Source organism: Brassica oleracea, chromosome C9, assembly GCF_000695525.1.
Source record: "Brassica oleracea var. oleracea cultivar TO1000 chromosome C9, BOL, whole genome shotgun sequence".
Taxonomy (NCBI): domain Eukaryota; kingdom Viridiplantae; phylum Streptophyta; class Magnoliopsida; order Brassicales; family Brassicaceae; genus Brassica; species Brassica oleracea.
This window is the reverse complement of record NC_027756.1, coordinates 49,951,077-49,964,531: the sequence shown is the minus strand read 5'-3', so window position 1 is coordinate 49,964,531 and position 13,455 is coordinate 49,951,077. Positions and strand designations below refer to the sequence as shown.

Here is a 13,455-nt window from a genome sequence, read left to right as displayed (position 1 = left end):
TTTACGACGAAACAGTTTTGTCGTTATGTTACGAGGAAATAACGATGACTTTAGTTTTTCACGTAAATTCGTCGTAAACTCGACGCAAATTTACGAGGATTGTTTTTCCTCGTTAATTTTCGTCGTTAAGCATGTGTTTTCTTGTAGTGTTTCTGCCGTCGCCACACATCCCGTGATAACCTGCCACAAAAAATGTTTCATCTTGCTCGGGGCCTTTATCTTCCACACACGGCTCTGTAGGCCTGTGATACTTGGTTCTATAACGGCTTCATGTGAAAGACTCAACTTGATCGATCGGAGAAGGTCATAACCGGTTTTAACAGAATACACTCCTGATTTTGTGTGATTCCAAACATATCCATCCGGAGAACGAGAGCGAGAAGGTTTTAGCCCAAGTATCAAAGGAATATCATCTGGGTGGAAGAACTCCCGTAAAAGTTGTGTATCCCACTCCTTGGTATCATTCCTAATAAAGGACTGAACAAGAAGTTGGGGTAGTCTGTATACAATGTGGTCAGCAGGTCTAGGTGGTCGAGCCACTTCATCTGGAACCCAAGGCTCACTCCAAACTCTCGTGTCTCGACCCGTACCAATTGTTTTCCGTAGACCCGATATGAGTAGAGTTTTTGCCGCCATAATACTACGCCATCCATATGATGGTGAGTATGCACGTCGATCTTCTAATGGAGAGGTGTGATTGTAGTATCTCCCTTTTAAAACACGTGCTAGTAAGGAGTTTGGATAATGAATTAGTCAAGATTTTATTCATTTAGTGAGAGAATATTAAGAAGGTAGAGATTATGGGTATTGCAGAGAACACCAACGCCAAAGGCGTAAACTAATGTTCGGAGATGGTCAAACCGGTGATATATAATTGGTCACCATCTTTGGACACGCCTGGAAGGAGTTTGTCAGTGGCTCAATTTATGAGTATCTCTCTTGCGATGTTGCATTAGAAATGTGTACCTCGAAAAGAACATGCCAATATTCAAACAGTAGTAACTGATATCAAAGTATTCAACGTGTGTGAGAGATGATAACGTTTTCACATAAGAGTTCATTTTCACGCCAGCATATCACATTGCTCATATGGTGTTGAATGCGCCAATGAAAAATGACTACTTAATAAGTATGTCTTACTAACTTTGTTTGATTTAACTAATGGATCTGATTAAGGGACGACATAACTCATAACTGTAAATATCAGAGAGAGGGAATCAATGCACATTAAGCCATGACCCCCACCCCCTGCGTCCCATGTGACCCAGCCAACAACTCACCTGACTTGAATTATTGCTTCTTCTGTTTGTTTTTTCCCATCAGTTTCTTTATACTGGTTTTTTCTAGTTATAGTTTGTAATTTTCAGTTAGCTTCTTGTTCCTCTTCTATATTCTTCTAATTGAGGCTAAAACGTTATTATCTTGGTGGATTAGATATTTTAATGGAGTCTACCAAACATGGTGTTTATAATAGAAAAGACAACCTGATTCCATTTCAATATATTTCATTTGTAGATATACATTTTATTCATATTGTTCATCTATTCCACCACAATTTTCATACTACGGCATCTCCAATAATTGCCTTCGCTTTTCTCATAAAAATAAGTTTATATAAAACAAAATTACATAAAATTTAAAGACTAATTTATAAATAATAAAACTTTACACATAATGAAATAAAACATCAAAATATGAGGAAAATCTTTCCCTCAAAATGATGCACCATAGAAAAAAAATTCCTACATATTTTGATATTTTCCCTCAAAACGAGGGACCATTGGAAATGGTTAATGTTACTATCAACACCCACCATACTAGATAGGGGGAGTTTAGGATTGGCTTCACTCTTTGTGCAAACACACACATTCCAAGAAAAAATAATTAACGCATTCAACAACCATTCCATTGTGTTCAAAATCTCAATCAAACTTGCAATCTCTCTCCCATATAAATCTTACAAATGATTTGTTCTAAATTCCTCCCAACATATAAATATATGAATTGCATTTCATTTTAACAGTATGTATCTCATAAAATTAAGCTACTAGTAAAATAAAACTTTATTCCATATGTGGCCAAATTAAAATTTCCCCTAAAACAAAAATCAAAATAAAATACATTCACCTTTGCATATACTTTCACTCTTTCTTCCTTTACTCAATTGAGAGGAAACCTAACCTCTTCTGTGTGTGATCTCCTCCATGGCGACGATGGCATTCACCCAACCCAAGAAGAACCTACTCCCTCTCCTCCTCTTCCTCTTCTGCATCTCCGTCATCATCCTCCTCATCCTCCTCTCCGAGACCACACACTCCGTCCCCCAACGCGACGCCACTCTCCAGCGAATCCACAACAACGCCCTCCCACCTTTCACTTTCCTCATCAAAGTCCTCACCTTTAACCGCCCCCACTCCCTCTCCCGCTGCCTCCTCTCCCTCTCCGCCGCCGATTACGGCGTCGCAGGCGACACCCAGCGCATTCACCTCCACGTCTACGTCGATCACTTCAAACCCCTCTCGCCTAATTCTAAATCCGTGGGAGATCGCTTGAGTAACGCGAAGGAGATCTTGGATTTCGTGGATAAGTTCGAGTGGAGATTCGGGGAGAAGCTGGTTCACTATCGGACCGGGAACGCCGGATTGCAAGGGCAGTGGCTTGAGGCGTGGTGGCCGAGCTCGGATCACGAGTTTGCGTTTGTCGTTGAAGATGATCTCGAGGTTTCTCCGCTTTACTATGGGTTTCTGGAGAGCGTGATTCGTAGTTACTACTATGATCGTTCTAATTACGACCCTTCTGTATATGGAGCTTCCCTTCAGAGACCAAGGTTCGTTCCAGGTAACATATACATTGATAAAGTTCGTGTCTTTGGGATCTGAGTACAATACTATGGTGACACATTGTGCTCCTTATGTCGTTTGAGTAGTTCAGCGAGAGTAGAATACGTAGTTGATGGGAGTAACATGGTTCGTCATATATGTGTCTAGGCAAGTGTGGATCAGTGAGAAGTAGGATTCATGTGCTCATGGCTTAGTGTTTGTCTGAGATGGTGACTGATTGATGTAGTGGTTAAAATGCAGGTAAGCATGGGAATAAACTACATTTAGATCCCAAAACGAATGTTTTCTTATACCAGTTAGTGGGAACTTGGGGGCAGCTTCTATTCCCAAAACCGTGGAAAGAGTTCAGACTATGGTATGACGAGCATAAATCAAAGGACAAGAAGCCTTTCCTTGATGGCATGGTAACTTTGTCTTCCTCATGGATTTCATTATTTATAAATGCCAAGGTTTATGTCGTTTGTTTTCTTAGGTGACGAATGGATGGTACAAGAGGCTGGGAGAAAGAATATGGACACCTTGGTTCATAAAGTTTATTCACTCTCGTGGCTATTTCAACATCTACACGAATTTCCAAAACGAGAGGGCGTTGAGTGTCTCTCACAGGGATGCTGGCGTTAACTATGGAAAAACCGCTGGGCCAGACTCGGAGCTGCTGAATAAAAGTACCATCACTTCTGATTTTCTGAAACTCCAGCCCTTGAGCAACCTTAAGTGGTACGATTACTGTTTCAGTGAAGTTGTTTCCGGTAGAGTTGTGAGGAGCTTGAATGAGCTTGGAGCCATTCTTCCTTCTGTGCAGAGAGACAAAACCGTAGTTCTGGTCAGTCTATTTGGTGCAGACAAGATGTTCATCAGGAACTTACTATGCCATTTCGAGAAGATTGATACTCGAAACCACGTTTTTATAGGCCCTAGCTCTGAGCTGTTCTATGATCTTTCGAGAAGGGGACACCCTGTGATTGACGCGGATATGTTTCTCGACAAGTTGGTGAAAAGCAAAACTTCTTACTCAAACTCAGTGAAGGAGGCTCTGGGGAATGCTTACGTTGTTAAAAAATGCTTAGAACTTGGTTACAGCACATGGGTGTTTTCAAGTAATGCGCTTCTGGTGGATAAAAGTCCACTCCTTGACAGAGTCAGATCAGAGTACGACTTCTATATCGGGGAAAGCTCTGGAATTTTGATTGTTCAATCTTCACCGGTCGCTCAAAAGTTGTGGAGTAATGAGCTTCTGAATAGCATTGTATCCTCAGCAACGAAGAATCTAGATTTTATTCAACTAGTGAAAGAGCTAGTGGAGCGAAAGGGAAAGATGATTAAGACAGTAGAGACGATGAGTATTGCAGAGAATAACAATGCCAACAGCGTTAATCAGTCGTTGGGAGATGGCAAACCGGTAGTCTATTGGTCACCTGAGGTTGATTCCAATATCATTCGGACAAAGCTTGAAGAGTTGAAGTTGTGGCTCATTGATGATGATCTGTCTTGCAAGGCTGTGATTTGTCATAGCTCATTACGTTAGATAAAAAAAGGAAGCTATTGGCGTTTTCTGGCGATGGCATCGGAATGATTCACGGGTGAAACACGGGGCTGTGTGAGGGATCAGCTGTATACCTGGTAAGAGAAGTGAAACTGGTTGTGATTTAGATTATAAAAGCGACAAGTTGTAGTACACGTTTTAGATCAATACCAAGAATATATATTGTTTGTTTGTTACCCTACAGGCTACAATTAGAGATTTATCCTTCTTATTTTGAGAACAATGTTCTGTTGAGATTTTTCTACTAAAATATTGAAACTCGGTTACAGGAATATCATGTGAATGTAACATAGAGAGATCGATTACCAAAGAAGCTAAAATGTCACAAAAACACTTATTTGCAAATGAGTTCTTGATTCCATTAAAAGAAGGCTCTGCTTCCGTAAAAGACACGGGAGCCTTCTTTTTTCTTCTCAGTGCCGTTATCGTTATTATTATTCCGATTCTGAATCTGAGTTTCACTGTTGTTGTTGTGATCCATGGGAAGCTTCATCTTTGCTAAAGACTCAGTGAACTGTTGCATACTTCTCATATACATCTCTGCTATCTGTTTCTGCATCGATGTTTCCTCCGTTTCAACATTCATTTTCTCTTCTCCTTCTTTGCTGCTGCTTAATGCTTTCGCCACTTCTCTATTCTCGTTCTCGTTTGAATCAGCTGTGTTCTTGTCGTCGCTTAAGCTTGTTGTTGTTGAAGAAGAAGCCATAAAACTCCCATTCCCGTGAACCTCTTTGTCTTCCAAGCACACCATTGTTACGTCGGTTTCTGGCAAATGAGTTGAGCCGAGACAGAGAAAAGAAGCTGTTCCAGACCTGACACCCATTCCATTGAAGTACTCTGTAACCATCTGTTTGTTCTCGTTGACAACATTGATGTCAGGGAACTCAATCCTCGTGTAATCCACAGTTTCAGAAACCTGTGGGCTAAGCAACACAACCTCGGAGGAAATCGAAGTGTTAACCTTGGGGTTGGATGAAGTAGCCACAAGAGAAGGGTTGACAATGGAAAGCGTGAGCCTCACGGTACCAGCAGGTGAATGGAAGAGATCAGTGGAAGAGAGACTATAGTCTTGAGTGACACTGTCTTCACCTATGATGTCTGAGACTGGGACGAGCGCGAAGCCAAGAAGCTGATCTTCCATGTAATGTCTGGCTCTGCTCATCATCCAGATCTCACATTTGAGAACCGCAGCATCGAGCTGGTTCACATTGATCATAAGTTTCTGGTTGAACTCAGGGTTCTTGCCAGCTCTATGAACGATTCTGGTGGAGATGGTGTCGTCAGGGTTGTATGTGAGAGAGAACTTGGCGTAGACGTCTTGATTGTCGTAGATGCAGATGTTGTGGATGTTTCTTGCGTTGTGAACAAACACTTGGAGAACGCCTGAGAAGCCTTGATGGTAGCAGAACCTAGACGAAGAAGCTTGTTTCAGAGATTCCATAGGAGAAAAAGGACAGAGATGACCAAAGAAATGGCTGGTTTGATTCTTCACAATACCATCAAGGAAAAGCTATAGATAATGAGAGGTAACGTTTAAAGTGAGGCTGAACAGTAGCATGACCTCGAAGGAAAGTTATGAGAGGAGCTAGAGGTAGAGAGAGAAGTGTTGGTGAAGCAAGGGGAGCTTTTGCTTTGAGGAAATTCAGGAGCATTGAATAGAATAGAAGAGTAATATAGTTGGAGAAAATGAAACAAAACATATCAATTTCAAGATAAAAAAAAGTAGATTATGATGACAAACATGATCATTATCAAGGCCTTGAAATCTATAGATTTCAGTATTTCACTCACAGCAAGAACAACAACAATTTATATTGGTCAACAAAGTTGACATGAACTAATCATTCCAATGGTCTTAATGGGGTTGGTAAAGGATCGAGATGTCTTTGCTTTTGTGAATCAGTTATATACTAATAATGAATGTAGCCTTGATATTGCTTTGGATTGCAGCCTGCACCACCCAAAAATTGGCCAAAGTCAATGGCAGTCCCCACAAAAATCCACTCTTCATTATCATCATTACCATCACCACTTAATCCTCATTCCATATTGATCAATTTTCACATCATAACCTATATAGTATGTCTCACTCACGACCAATGAGGCAATGATCAAGAAAGTTTGTAAAATTCAATAAACTAACAATGTTTTGTCGCTCAAACATTATTAGATTCTACTTGCTATACGGTCAGTTTGATTTTGGGGTTGGTTGATTTAATTACAGAGATACAACAACACTCACTCACTTCCTTCCCAACCTAACCAAAAGAGCGTCATGCTTTGCAGCTGCTACTGCTTCCGCAGCTTTGTTTGCAGCCTCACGCTTCATTGCCCTCTTCGCACGCCTTCCCGTTGCGGCACTGCTACTAGTCTTCTCCTTTGGCTCACGTGAGGAAGAAGAAGAGCTGGAGGATTCAGAGGCAGAAGAAGCTTGGCCACCACCTCGGTGCTTATGCTGGGCCGGCCTTGCTTCTTGGCGGCCTGATCTGACAAAACCATTGTCACCCCACCTCCTGTTTCCTAAACGAAGACTTGAGCCGTGCAAAAACTCGTCACGATCATCATCATCATCATCTTCCTCCTCCTCGTACTCGGGCGGAATGTCGAAATCATAATTGTCAATGTCATGGTATGAGACCCGCTCCACTGCTTCAAGTGGCTTAAACCACGATGCTCTCAGGAGGAGGCATACGCTCTCCTCGAACATAAAATCTTCCACGCTGCAGTGAAATATAACAGACAAGAGTTAGTTTCAAAGGAAGAAACATAGATAAAGATAGTCAAGCAAATGGAGTTAACAATGTAAATGAAGATTGAATATTTTTTACCTTCCATCAAGAGCGCGGTGGACATTGAGAAAATCAAAAGGATGCTTACACTGTGGGCAGGTGTGTATCTCTTTGTAACTTGCCCAGCGGAGGATGCACGTCACACTATATATATACATATAGATAGACATGAATCATACCCCTCTTAAAAACGAAAAGATAATCTCTATGTTAGTCCTACTTCAATACTAATCAAGCAATACTTTATCTGCACACAGAATCATACGAAAGAACCAAAACGTAATAAAAGTTATTTTTTTATAAAATGAAGCAAACACCAAAGCCCACTAAACTGATCTGACCACAAAGAATAACTCACTCGGTATCGTACTATACCAATATAAGAAGACCACTACTGATTAATCAAATCTGGATTAACCAAAAAATGGAATCAATCAAGCAAAAACATACCAGTAAGCATGTTCACAGCCTTTAACCATAGCAGTTTCTTGAAGAGGTATAGTATCCAAGCATATTGCACAACACCCGCCATGGTTCCCGAAACTCAGCTCATTGCTCACTAGTTCAGCCTTCTTTCCATCCTAACACACAGAAAGACCGCAGCTTGAATCAACCTCGTGAACTATACTAATAAGAGCAGATTAAATCATCAACATCACCTTAAAGATTATTTGTCTGCGATATAAGCACATGGAAACTAAGATTGTAACGGGAAACAGAGAAAGTAATTCAACCGAAGATCCAAAATTTAAGCTCAAAACGAATATCAATCAAATCCAAAAAGGAAAACAGCTAAAATTCAGGAGAGATTAAGACAAAACCTGATCTACAGGAGACACAATTTCAGCTTGCTTCACATCATCAACGATCTGGATCGAGGAACTCATGGTTCGTTCGGACAGCTAAAAGAAGAGGGGTCGGGATCCTCCGCAGTAACCGCCCAAGGAGATTGTAAGATCAGAGAGACAAGAACCCCCACTTTGGGCCCACTTTAACCTAGCGGTGTTAAATTTAACGATTTTTGTTTTTTTGTTTTATTTTGGAGATCTCGCGGCGTTTGCAGGAGGAGGTGCAGTGACGTTAGGTTTCCGTCAACGCGTCTTTGTCTCCCACGTGTATCGTTCCCATTAAACCTTATCATTATAACATCTTTATTGGGTTTAAACGAATTGGGCTTGGGTTGCGAGCGAACCCATGATAATTGGACCTTACTGTTTGTCCAGAAAAGAAAAAAAAATATCTTTTTTTTTTTTGTTTAAAATTCAACATCGGACAATAACCCTAAACCTCTTATGACTGGAAACCCCTCAGGATTGAAAATTAGATTTTGTCCGGTGGAGAAGATGGGAGCAGAAACGGTCGTGGAAGCTGAGAAAATTGACGACTTGCTCGAGGTCTGCTGTCCTCTGTTCCTCCCTTTAGAACATTTATTCGCAAATAATTGAGTTTATTGTGTGATATAGGCAGCTAGATACAATGATATAGATGATCTCAAAAGCTTGGCCTTTGATGGTGTCTCTCTTAACTCTCGCGATTCCCAAGGCCGAACAGGTTAGTTTTTTGCCAACTCTCTATAATTAAATAAAAAAAAAGTTCTTCACTTTATTCGAATCACTAGCTCCTTCTTCTTCTATAAATGCCATTGCTTTGATCATTATTTAAAAGACACAGCCTTTTACATTTGTATGATCATTGATTCAATTCTTGGGACATTGGTTATGTTTAATGTTTTCGATTGTCTTCAAAGCGCTTCATATGGCCGCGGCGAATGGACATATGAGTATAGTGGAGTATCTGATCAGTCAAGGAGTGGTAAGAATCATCATAACACCAATGGTTTTTGAGATATGGTCATTTAGTCTGAAAAAAAAAAGATATATTGAGGATTTGGTTTTTTTTTTTTTTTGGTGAGCAGGATATTAACGCTTTGAACGAGGAGAACAATGCTCCTCTGCATTGGGCTTGTTTGAATGGCCATATCGAGGTAACAAACCTTCCATCACTCACTTTGAAAGAAGTTTTGCTTCCTGTGTAACTAAACTGGAAAGCTACTTGCAGGTTGTGAAGAAAATGATCTTGGCAGGAGCCAGTCTTAGTCTTTTGAATCGGTTTTTTGTCTCTTTTATCTTTTTCTTCTCCATCTATAGGAGGAGGAAACTAAACTGAAGCCTGGATAATTTTGTAGGTACGAGCGGACTCCCATGGACGAAGCTATTGGTGCAGGGAAGATGGAGATTATAGATGCTATCAACACAACTGTTACACAAATGGAACTTGAAAACACCACTGTAGCCTGACTTTAATGGCGTCTTCCTAAATGCTTGTTGTCTCTCTCTCTCTCTCTCTCTGTAGTTTACAGCGTAGTTTTTATAATGTGGAAGTTTTGCGTTGTTATGTAGACTGATGGTTAGAACTGGAATCATCTGAAATCGAATTCTACCAAAAAGATTATTGCTATCATTGATATTTCAAATGGATACAAGCTTAAGCGTTAATGTTTTAAGATTCTCCACATCATTTTGACTAAATTTGGCCTTATATTAGATCATTTTACAGAACAATGTTTCCTTCTTGGCCAATAAATTCTCAGCCCAAAACGTTTACCAACAATCTTGAAGTTCATATTACCATGTTTGCTCAATTTTCGGTATACACACTCCCTAGTCGAAGAAAACGTTTTCTGTATCAACTCTCAGGTAGTGTAGAACAAAACGCTTGTACTCTTTTCAGACCAAATCTTATTGTCAAAAGTCAAAAACATTGATTTGAAAGCTCTTAAAAAACATTGCACCAGTGTTCCATTGTTTCCACATGTTTGCTTAGTATACGAATCAACTACGAGCTATTTCTCACAACAAAATGATTTAAGCAAACTGTCTCTTATCACAAATCCATCCAACAGATTAGAATAAGACGTAAAAGTGGTCATCTTGACTTTCGGTGCTCCCCCCAATTCCTTCTTTTTTTAACATGTGCGCAGTGCACACCAGTCATTCTGTTGGATGGTAGCAAATTTAAACAAAGTAAAAAGTTATAGTTATCCAGTTTTGGTTTAGTACGAAAGGGAATGAATCTCTCTTTAATTAGCAAATTCTTGTTCAAAAAAAAAATAAAAAAATAAGCAAATTCATGCACCTCTTAATTTACTTACTCGGCATCATTTGTTCTCCATTGTCACGTTGTCTCTGCACATGCCTTTCACTTTTATCAAACATTTTCATAGTCTTATATATCTTTACATCAGAGCTATTATAATAAAAGCCATTAGCAAACGTTTTCACAGTTGGCAAACAAAATCATTTTGTAAACCTTTCGGCATAGACTCGTTCCTGCTGCTGACGACCTATCCATGTCTCTTTATGATATATATTCTTTATTTTGTCGGAATGATATGTAACTTGAAAAATGGTTTTTGTCGTCAACAAATTTCACGCTCATTTTCTTATTGTCACATTCAATTTGGGAAAAAGGTATGCTATGCCTATGTATTTAAATTTACTAAATGCATTCCCCCATAGACCAACCGGATCATCCGATAGGATTTATAAAAAAAAAAACGAATTTGGTAAAAAGGTATGCCATGCTTATGTATTTAAATTTAATTGATTACAAATAGAATGAAAGTAAAAATATATATATAGTCTTGTGTAGTTACAACCTTGTAATCCTTCTCTTAATCAATGAAAGTGTTTAAAAAAAGGTACTTACAACCTGGGGCTTCTGTATATCGCACGGGCTGCTTTGACGCAAGCTTGCAATCGTTTCAAGGACCGTATACAGTCAACGGTTTTTATGATTTACGAGCCTGGTGATCTAACTGAAATAGTGTACTTTTTATGTAATAATGTTTAGTTCGTTTTCTGATGTTAATGGGTTTCATTTCATCCCCAACAAAAAACATTGTGGTTGAATTAGTGACTATGTTTTGTACTATGTTTGTGTGATGATTGACTGAATTACTGCACTTTTGTCTTATGTTTGTACTTTGTTTTATGTAGTATGGATTGTACTAAATGGAAACGGGCTTCCAAAATATCATTGTGGTAAATGCATGAATTATAAGAGTAGTTTATAGTAACTTTCTAAAAATATTTATTTAGTTATATAGTCGGTGACTCGGTGTCACATATTGTAGATTTGAATGATTACACTTTCATGTCACACATGCATGCTACATAATATCGTACTTTTCTTAAAATTATATATTTATACTTGTCCTCCACAAACCACAATCTTTAAACCTTTATAGTTATTAAGTTATGGTCCTTATGGATCGGCCAATGTGTGATGTTGTACGAACAGAGATTATGTTCATCATTCACCATACTCCACAATGACCATGAACACATATATAATTGGTTTTAGTTCTTATAAGATCCATCTTCCACCGGTTAACAAACATGCTCATCAATTTTATACAAATGTAACCCATAAACATACATATATTAATTTTGCTCAAAAAAAAAAACATACATATATTAATAGAAAGATCTGCGCTAGATATTATTTATTTTGCGAGGGTGGACGAATATAGCGTTCGAAAGTTCAAAAAGCCTAAACCCTATAAAGCCTACGACAACGAAGTCGAATATATTAATATTTGTTTGTATGGTGGAGTGTTTGAAGGAATATATTATTATTATTTTGGCTTTATTCGTACATAAAGCAAATCGTAAACATATATGAGCGGTGAATTAATTCAGGTTCGAAATATTCAAATTCGCATTCAGTTTAGAAATATATATATTTAAATGTAGTTCTCTCAAGTACAATAATTGGTTTCGCCAAGTGTCTTCATGATTAAGTGTATTTTATTTCATCAAACAAACACATTGAAATGCATTTTGTATCCAAAACAAGAGTAAAGATGTTCTGATCTTAACAATTTAATGGGGGTTATCTATGGTTTAGCGTAATAGGTGCATGCTCATATCAACTTTGTAGACTGCATAGTTGTTTTTGCTATTAAAAATTTTACTTAGGAGATGTTTTTGTAAGATGTAAATGTGAAGTCTGTAGAACTAAGCCCTTTGTCAAAAAAAAAAAGCCTCTAGAACTACGTTGTAATGCTCAGTATTTCAAAATATAAATTTTGAATTCGAATAACTATCAAAATGTCAGTGATCGAACCTATATGCTATGTATACAGTATACAGTGCACACCAACCTGCCTAGGTTGTAGCCACAAGATTACGAAGTCTCCTGCGTAATTAAATCCAAGTCAGCGAGAAAAGTAACACAAAAGTGCAGGGATAGGCTCAGTGAGTCAGTTTATAGCAAAAACAGCTTTTGAGCCCTAACAATTAGGATGGGGAATAAGTTGAATAATATAAAGGATGTAGAATTTAATTTGGGATTGGAAGAAAATCCAATTTTTTGATAAAAAAAATAAATAAAAAAGTTACAATGAAGTAAATACCAACTAGATTTTTACTTGAAATAACTGGTACAATAACACGGTTTGACAAGAGTTATTCTTGGGTTCACTCCTTAGGATAAACTTCTAGATTTACATAGGATTTTATTATTTCAAATTCGATATTTTTTAAAAAATTAAACAAAATATTATCAAGTTATATATATTATGTTTAAAAAATGTAAAAAAAATAATAATTACAGAATTTTTTTTTTTAAATATATTTTTAACGTCGCCAGCAAAACACTAAACCCTAAATCCTAATCCCTAAACCCTAAATCCTAAACCTTAAACCCTTGGGTAAACCCTAAACCTTTGGATAAATCCTAAACTCTAAATAAAAAACACTAAACACTAAATCCTAAACCCTAAATCTTAAACCCTTGAGTGTTTTAGTGATTAGTGATTTTGATTTAGAGTTTAAGATTTATTCAAGGGTTTAAGATTTATCCAAGGATTTCGGGTTTATGGATTAGATTTTAGGATTTAGTGTTTTGCTAGCAACGTATATTTTTAATTACTACTATTTTTTATTTTTTATTTTTTATTTTTTACCTTTTAATTTTGAAAACATAATATAATTTGACAATATATATAGAGAAAAAGACAAAAATAGCACTAAATCAAGTTTATGTTCCCAAACTAGCACTCAAGGTCAAAAGTCACAAAAATAGCATTTAATGTTTTATCAAAAGTCACAAACTTAGGGTTTAGAGTTAAATGATGGGGTTTAGGATTTAGGGTTTAGGGTTTAGGGTTTAGATTTTAGGGTTTAGGGTTTAGGGTTTAGGGTTTAGAGTTTAGGGTTTATGGTTTAGGGTTTAGAGTTTAGGGTTTAGAGTTTAGGGTTTAGAGTTTAGGGTTTAG

The 13,455-nt window shown here is 37.8% G+C and overlaps 5 protein-coding genes across 5 annotated transcripts in view; 2 read left to right on the top strand and 3 right to left on the bottom strand.

Annotated features, from left to right (window-relative positions):
- LOC106315269 overlaps positions 1 to 636 on the bottom strand; it is a 4,603-nt gene extending 3,967 nt beyond the window's left edge. The window contains exon 1 of the mRNA XM_013753013.1: positions 181 to 636. Within this exon, the coding sequence (XP_013608467.1) occupies positions 181 to 636 (456 nt within the window). The remainder of the gene's footprint in view (positions 1 to 180) is intronic.
- A 1,485-nt stretch (positions 637 to 2,121) lies between these two features.
- On the top strand, positions 2,122 to 4,627 carry LOC106318192. The gene is made up of 3 exons (XM_013756068.1): positions 2,122 to 2,838; positions 3,081 to 3,244; positions 3,313 to 4,627. Exons 1-3 carry the CDS (start codon positions 2,205 to 2,207, stop codon positions 4,363 to 4,365), a joined length of 1,851 nt encoding a protein of 616 aa, XP_013611522.1. The 5' UTR covers positions 2,122 to 2,204; the 3' UTR covers positions 4,366 to 4,627.
- Positions 4,628 to 4,722: 95 nt separating this feature from the next.
- LOC106318193 lies at positions 4,723 to 6,147 on the bottom strand. The gene has a single exon (XM_013756069.1). It carries the CDS (start codon positions 5,822 to 5,824, stop codon positions 4,745 to 4,747), a length of 1,080 nt encoding a protein of 359 aa, XP_013611523.1. The 5' UTR covers positions 5,825 to 6,147; the 3' UTR covers positions 4,723 to 4,744.
- Positions 6,148 to 6,491: 344 nt separating this feature from the next.
- Positions 6,492 to 8,236, bottom strand: LOC106318194. Its single transcript, XM_013756070.1, has 4 exons — positions 7,994 to 8,236; positions 7,623 to 7,753; positions 7,212 to 7,316; positions 6,492 to 7,103 (listed from the first exon to the last, which is right to left on the bottom strand). The coding sequence occupies exons 1-4, from the start codon at positions 8,057 to 8,059 to the stop codon at positions 6,626 to 6,628; spliced, it is 780 nt and encodes a 259-aa protein (XP_013611524.1). The 5' UTR covers positions 8,060 to 8,236; the 3' UTR covers positions 6,492 to 6,625.
- A 221-nt stretch (positions 8,237 to 8,457) lies between these two features.
- Positions 8,458 to 9,667, top strand: LOC106316432 (ankyrin repeat-containing protein P16F5.05c). Its single transcript, XM_013754321.1, has 6 exons — positions 8,458 to 8,566; positions 8,636 to 8,723; positions 8,920 to 8,984; positions 9,088 to 9,156; positions 9,231 to 9,280; positions 9,358 to 9,667. Exons 1-6 carry the CDS (start codon positions 8,465 to 8,467, stop codon positions 9,467 to 9,469), a joined length of 486 nt encoding a protein of 161 aa, XP_013609775.1. The 5' UTR covers positions 8,458 to 8,464; the 3' UTR covers positions 9,470 to 9,667.
- Positions 9,668 to 13,455: the final 3,788 nt, after the last annotated feature.